Source organism: Pan troglodytes, chromosome 6 (assembly GCF_028858775.2).
Source record: "Pan troglodytes isolate AG18354 chromosome 6, NHGRI_mPanTro3-v2.0_pri, whole genome shotgun sequence".
Lineage (NCBI taxonomy): Eukaryota > Metazoa > Chordata > Mammalia > Primates > Hominidae > Pan > Pan troglodytes.
In genome coordinates, this window is record NC_072404.2 from 32292501 (window position 1) to 32299636 (window position 7136).

Here is a 7136-nt window from a genome sequence, read left to right on the forward strand (position 1 = left end):
AGGTAGAGCACAATATCAAGGTCCACGAGGGGTGTTCTGCTCCCTTGCCCTACCCCCACATACACACCAACACTACCTGCCTCTCAGCTTCTCTTGCAGCCAGCAGGCCTACTGATCCATCATTTATCACTGTGAGGTGCTGCCTAGAAATCAGGCCCTATGGTTTATTGATGTTGCCACTACTTGGAGGGTCCCGGGAGCCAGGCGCTAGTGGGTTTACTCTTGCAGTGGATGCTGTGGGGCTCTACCCAGATTCTCCTCCAGGACCAAAGCATCATTCCCTCGGCTACCAGGAGCACTGCCTGCTGGTGGCTTACAGTGGAAGCTCTTGGCCTTTGGCCAAAGAGGGCTGCCTTGCTCAAGGATATGACCTCTCCTGGGGGTATCTTGCATTCAATGACTGGCCACTGTGGGGGATACAAAGGCTGGACCCCCTTGCCTCAGTTGGGCCAGTTCTAGGGGCCATCCCAACCCCTGTGTGGCGGGCTGAGACCTCTGCTGTGACTGCAGCCCAGTTCAGCCTCTCCTGCAGCCCAAGGCTGCTGCCCGCATTCACTCACAGGTGTGGTTCCTATTGGACAACTCTCCAATAGGCCCCCTGGACACAATCTTATTTCAGAGTCTGCTTCCTGGAAAATCTGACATGCCACAATGCTCCCAAAGTCCCTTGGGTGGAGGATTTCCTAATGAACAGCCAGGGAGGAAAGACTTTCAGAATGTAAGAGAGAACAGTGCGTGACAACCACACCACTGATGTAAATTCAATCTCCAGTCTCCATGACCAGTTCCCCCTCCTGCTCTCCTGGGTGGGTTGGGGGAAGAAGGTAGCTATAGATGTGGTTACAATAAGGTATAGGCTAATGAAATGGTTGAGCCATATTTTTTTTTTTCTAGAATGTCATCACAATCTGAAAATACCATTATCTGTCTGACCCTGAAGGCTTTAATCCATTCTTGGGCAAATTTCTGTGTTTTGGGGGAAATCTAAAAATGAGCCTGTGGAGAGGCATGAGGACTGGTTTATGAGTAGGAGTGGTTAGTCGATCACCTGTTGTATGTGCTTTGAATTAAATGATATAATTCTCTTACATTATATCCAAAATTCCAATAAAGATCTGATATTTGAGTTTTGAAAAATTCGTCTGTTATCCATATGCAAAAATGATAAGGTGATAGTTTAATACCTTATCAATGACTGGTTGTGGGCTAGCTTAGAGCAAGGGAATGCTTAGAGGGGAGTGGGGATGTGGGTGTGCGGGAGCAGGGGGTTTGTAGGATGAGGTGGCGGGGACAAAGACAAACAACACCTATTTTTAATTTCTTAGCTGAATACTGTGATGGTATGAGCTCAAACAATGTTTCCCAAAATGCAGTGCCCATATCCCTGGTGAAACCAAAGGGGATAGTAAATGCTACACAAAAAAATTATTGTTTTCATCGTTGTGAATTTGTTACAGTTACCTTCTATTATGGCAAATGTTTTTGGTCTTCTATGTATAGGTAGTGATAAAAAGTTTTCTTTTAAAATAAATTTATTTAAATACAAAATAACTGCTTAAATTAAATATATAGTAGTACAAGTGGCCTTCAGTTAAAAAAAATCACAATGGTGGTATGTGAATGATGAAAGTGTGGTTATAAAATCTATTGGCTCAAGAATCAGAGCAGAGAGTTTGCTATCTAGCACATTGTGGAAACTTAGCAAATAGTATATAAAATGCCAAATAACACCATCTAGGCTGCATGTCAAATTGTTAAAACTGCTAACATTTTTGCTGTTTTTGTTGTGTTCCTAACTAAGCTAGTTTTTCCCTCTGCTAAATATTGAGCAGAATTGTTTGAGGACTTTGAGTGTCTAGCATGTTTGCACGGTTGATGAGATTTTGTTACTTATCATGTCCATGTCCATATATTATTGCCCATGAATTACACACCCAACATGTATCAGATATCACTAAAGCCCATTAATGAAACATAAAAAGCTAGAGAATTTAAAGGGAATTGGGGCAGCAGGGGGCTGGAAATCTTCTAGTCTGGAAGATTTCCAGACTAAATATAGAAGCACTTTAAGAATCTTGAGACAACTAGTGGTTTCAAACTTTTTCAGTCACAGAACATTCTGTTCAAATAGTAATAGATCTTACTAAGAAGCCCCCGAGTGCCATGGAGAAAATGATGAAGAACTGCTTGGTTGGAGAGGTGGGGCAGGGGGGTGCTGAGAACAGGAGAGTCCCGCAGGTGATACACAAATGAAGTGTCCCTTCCTCTTTCTGCCAGTGCCCACATCCCACCCAGTTCCAGCCCACCCCTGAGGCTCTTGGGGTGTGGCACACTGTTTGAAAACCTAACCTGAGACAGTTTTCCTTCTTATTCCCTCTGCAACTGTCATTTTGTGTCTGTGGTGTGGTCAATGGGCTTTTATTTTATGGTATGACACAGTGACCGCATACTATCTCTCAGAGCACGACAGATGTGTCTTGCCCAAGGGCATATGTATATATATATATATATATATATATATATATATATATATATGTATTGAGGAGGGGAAAAACAAACAAATGACCTAGACTATAAGCTCTGTCAGGGCCTGGAGTTTCTGGCTTGTTCATCATTGTGTAGCCCTAGCACTTAGAAAGTCTCCTGGTTCACACTGAATGAACAAACAAAAGAATGAGTAGAAAAGATAAGTTAGTCATCGATAAATTTTGAAAAATGGAATTAATGGGTCAAAAGGTGTGCACATTTTCAAATCTTTTAGTGAATGAGTTTCTTATGAAGACCAGCTGGGGCAGTGGGAGAGGCCATAGTAATCTAAATGTGGTGAGCCCTGCAGGGGATAGTGCCTGGGGTGAGGCAGTAGCGAATGACACAGAAAAGAAAATGCAAATTTGAGATGCTCAGAGAAGAAAGTAAGAATACTAGTGATGGGTGGGTTTGGGAACCTGCGAGACTTGAGCCAAAAGCACTTTTGGTTTGGATCACAAAGATGCTGTGTGAAGGATTGGAAATACCATGGTAATCCTTCACAAAGCCAGTCAGAAGCTTAGCTCAGGGCAGAAGCCAAGTGTTGGCTTAAAAGACATAACTCAGCAGCCTGTGAGGCAGCTCTGGGTGCACCATGCCATGGAGGAGCAAGCAGGAATGGCTGCATGCCCAACAGCTGCCCTGCTGAGTCTGCCGAATCTGAGCCTCAGTCACTGGGCTGGGACGAGTGTGCTCCTGTCATACATGTACAAAGTGTCCCCACCTCTCCTGAGACTCCTCCCTTCTCCACCTCTCTGAGCCATCCCGCAAGGCATTGGGTGTTTTCCACCTATTCCCTAAGCTTTTCCAGAAAGCCTAGCCCTTGGAGAGCCTCTCTAGTCCCTGAGCACTCCTAGTCCTCATGGCCTGTGGTGTTTATTTGACACCTATCCCTGCCTGGGCGGCTCACTGGATAACAGGACAGGGAGGGCAGGGTCTGCTGCAATTTCATACTTTCCACACCTCTCATAAGATGCTCCCTCAGGCCATCTGGCTGACTGAATGATAATGATAAACCGAGTGGCTTCTGGGAATGCTCCATTTCCAGTTCCCTCCTGAACCATATGCTTTTTTGGGATTATCCAGCCCATTAACGCCCACAGACTGGCTCATGAGTAGGTTTTCTGAGACCGAAGAGGGGCTTGATTTCTTAGAGCCTCACAGTGGAAAAGTACCAGGAGGTGCAGCGTTTTCTCCTTGTAGAACATTCCCACCCATAGGTGTCACCTGCTATATATGCTAAAGCAACTTGCTCCACAGAGAAATATGTTTAAAAGCTCTGCTGGCATAATTCCAGGTGGATTCAGCTAAGCTACTCTGAAGGAACATGCACACACACGCAGACACACACCCCCCCACACACACAGTGAGATTATTCATAGTAAAGGACTTAGTGACCCAGCTTTAAGGGCAGCTGTACGCACCCATCTTGGATAAACAAAGAAACCTGTAAATGAAATGATGAGGTGTGATCCGTGACATTATCCTCACCTAACAACTATACTTCGAAATTGTACTTCCATGCACCATCCCTCCAGACCCTATTCTGAAAGATGTGGCCAAGAGTCAGAGAGAAGGGAGGGGAGCATCTTGATGAGTAGAATCTCAAGGCGATGGGCCACTTAGCTGGAGACTTGCAGGGGACTTGCCTCCTCCAGGCACCTGGCCCAGCTCCAAGAGCCCATCGCCAGGGCTGGGGGTGTGAAAATCCAGCTCACTTTCTGTCCCTCTTTCCTTTGCATGTTCTGGTTCCTGCTTCTGGCCTCGAATAATGGGAGAGAAAAGCAGAAAAATACTGTGTTTAGGAGCTCAGCTTTTGGAGATGGCAGTGAGGAGGGTGGGAGACAGGTTTAACTTCCTGTTACACCAGGCAGTGGGACCTTGAATAATTTGTTCAACATCTCCGAGCTTTGGTTTCCTCATCTGAAAATGAGTTGATATTTACCTCACAAGATTCTTGTGAAAAATAAATGGAATAATAATTGTAAAGCTTTCAGCATAGTGTTGGGTGCATAGGAAGAGTTCAATAGGTACATGTATACAGCGACTACTTATTAAGCACCTGCTATGTGCCAGGGATTGTTCTAGGCATTTGGATCACATCAGTGAATGGTGGCTAGTGTTATGCGACCCAGCCAGCTTGGATCCTGGTGGGGTGGGCTGCGTGTGAGGTTGGAGAGAAGCGTGGCTGAGCTTGTGATAGGGTAACCTCCATATACTACTTCTACTGAACCCCAGAGTGAGCAGTGAGAAGGGGAGAATGAGGGGGCCACATGATCGCCCACACCCTCAAAGAGACCTGGGTCCATTCCCCATTGGTAGCTGGAACGCAAAACTCTCACAGTTGAGTCTAGCACATGGGTCCGTGTCCTCTTATGGGGTAGGGGGTACCCAGTGATGTGGTCAAGAGCCTCCCTCACCCCTGCCCCGAGCTCAGGTTAGCCCCAGCTGCCTCTCCCTGGAACCTGCTGTTGGCCTTCTCATCTTTTTCTGGGTTTCAGCAGCACTGACAGAAGAATGGGTTTAGTTAGGCATGAAACTATACTCAGGCTTCCCTTGAAAGCAGTTTCCAGATCTCTTCCTCAATTCATTCCTTCCCTCCATTTACCTTGTCTGGTTTACCATGGTGCTGGCCTCTGCTCCCAGGGGTCAAGATTTGAGCACCTAAGACACTCAACAATGGAGGTGACTCTGTGGAAGTTAGGGTGGCACATTCATTTCCACGAACTGTTTCTTGGGACAACAACAATAAAAAGGCATGGAGGAAGTAATTACAGCTGGAGCCACAGATCTTGCACATGGCAGCAGGAGTGGTTTTGCCTGTTGGAGATTAAGAGGTATAGTTTCCATGTCAATTACAGGTGGGAAACCCGCCAAGCTCAGTGCTGTTCTCTCATCCTTTCTGTATTTTAGGACATCTGTGCAGCCTTACCATTCCTATGGACAGAAGCAGGAATGTCACCTCCAAACACAGGAGAGCTTGTGTTAGCTGAGCTCTGGGAAAAAGGCATATTTGGGGTTTCCCGGCAGCCCCTATGCCAGGGCTTGGTTTTCAAGGTTGCCTGCAGTCTGGCCTCCTGCAGGCCCTGCAGCAATGGATATTTAGAGCAATCCACATGCACAGTACTGATGGCTGGTGCCCAGGGGAGTCTGCCGGTCTCTTATGGGTAGGAAGAGAGTTTGCTTCTTGAACCAATTAATAAGGAAGCATGGGCCAAGGGCCCCAAACAAGGGGATTTTCTTAAGCACATCTCAGCATTAGGCACAGCTCTGGGGCACTTTAGGTACAGGCCTGAGGCAATGACAGTAGGGAAAAAACTCCATTCTTAGCCAGGTTACCCCAGTGTGCTACCAATGGGTATTTCAGAGTTCCTCAGCAGGGACTGCGTCTCCAGGCCCTGGGACACCTTGCAAACCTGTTGTTTCTATTGAAAGGGCCCAGGCCCACCCCACTGCTGGCCTGTGCTTCTCTTCTGCTCTTTCACTCTAGCTTGTTCTCTTAGGACACCATCTCTAGGAAGAGGGGTGGCCAACCAAGACAGACGGGTCGCCAGGGCCCCCGCTCCCACTCTGGTTAATAATGATCTCCCTTCCCCTCTGCTTCCCAGTACCAGAGATGTCTCCAAGAGCACCAGCAACCCCAGCTATCTGGATCTGAAGTGGATCTGCTCAGAGACATCCTGGCCCACCCCAAAGAAGATGCTGCTGCACTCAGAAGACGCCAGAGCTAGCCACCACCCACACTGCAAGTCTGGAAGCTCTGCCAGGACCCAGCAAGGCAGCCTGCTCAGCGAAGGCTTTGTCTCCTGTGGCAGGAAGAGCAACATTAAGAACAAGAACCCCGGGCTGGACTACCCTCGAGATTTAATGACCAGAGCTGAGACCCCCAAGACCACAATGACTATGGAGGGCTGTCATTACCTTGCCTGACCCTCTAATGCATCTCAGTTCATGGAGGCCACTGAGTGAAACCGAAGGCTGGTTTTCCTTGGAAGCCAGCGGCCCATCCACCTGCTCCACTTCCCTGCCTCTTGCAGCCTCTGCTCAAACACTGTCGTGGCTTGGCAGCACTACAAGGCAGAGTGAAAACAGATACTTCTGCCCACATTCCTATCTCCTCTCATTTACGCAGATTAAATGCTTTCTTTCCTTGTTTTACACTGCTAGGATTTTCATCACCCTGTTTTTTCTTTCTCTACATCAGCTACAAGAAAAAAAAAAAAGGAGTTACTGAGCAACTAAGATGTCACAACTGTTTTCAGTTTTATTAATGAGTTGTTATACTTATTTTATAGATAGAGAATTACCATTATAACATTGCTCCATTGCTCACTCATCCATTCACGCATCTGTCCATCCGTCCATCCACCCATTTGTCCACTCCCCAAATGGTCATCAGTTGTCTACTGTGAGCCAAGCAAAGTGCTCCTTACTTTGGACTCTGAATCCAGTGCTCTTTCTGCTTCACCATAGACACATGCCCCTTGAGTATAAGGGAGCTTGATTCATTCAACAAATATCTGTTGTCCACCTCCAATGTACTGGCATGTTCTAAATGCATCCAACAAAAACCAAAATGAAAAAAAAGAAAAACCCATTCCTTCAAGGGG

The 7136-nt window shown here is 46.7% G+C and overlaps 1 protein-coding gene across 1 annotated transcript in view; it reads left to right on the forward strand.

Moving 5' to 3' along the window:
- LOC745184 (autism susceptibility gene 2 protein) overlaps positions 1 to 6690 on the forward strand; it is a 95699-nt gene extending 89009 nt beyond the window's left edge. The window contains exon 3 of the mRNA XM_016957204.4: positions 6135 to 6690. Within this exon, the coding sequence (XP_016812693.1) occupies positions 6135 to 6456 (322 nt within the window). The 3' untranslated portion in view covers positions 6457 to 6690. The remainder of the gene's footprint in view (positions 1 to 6134) is intronic.
- Positions 6691 to 7136: the final 446 nt, after the last annotated feature.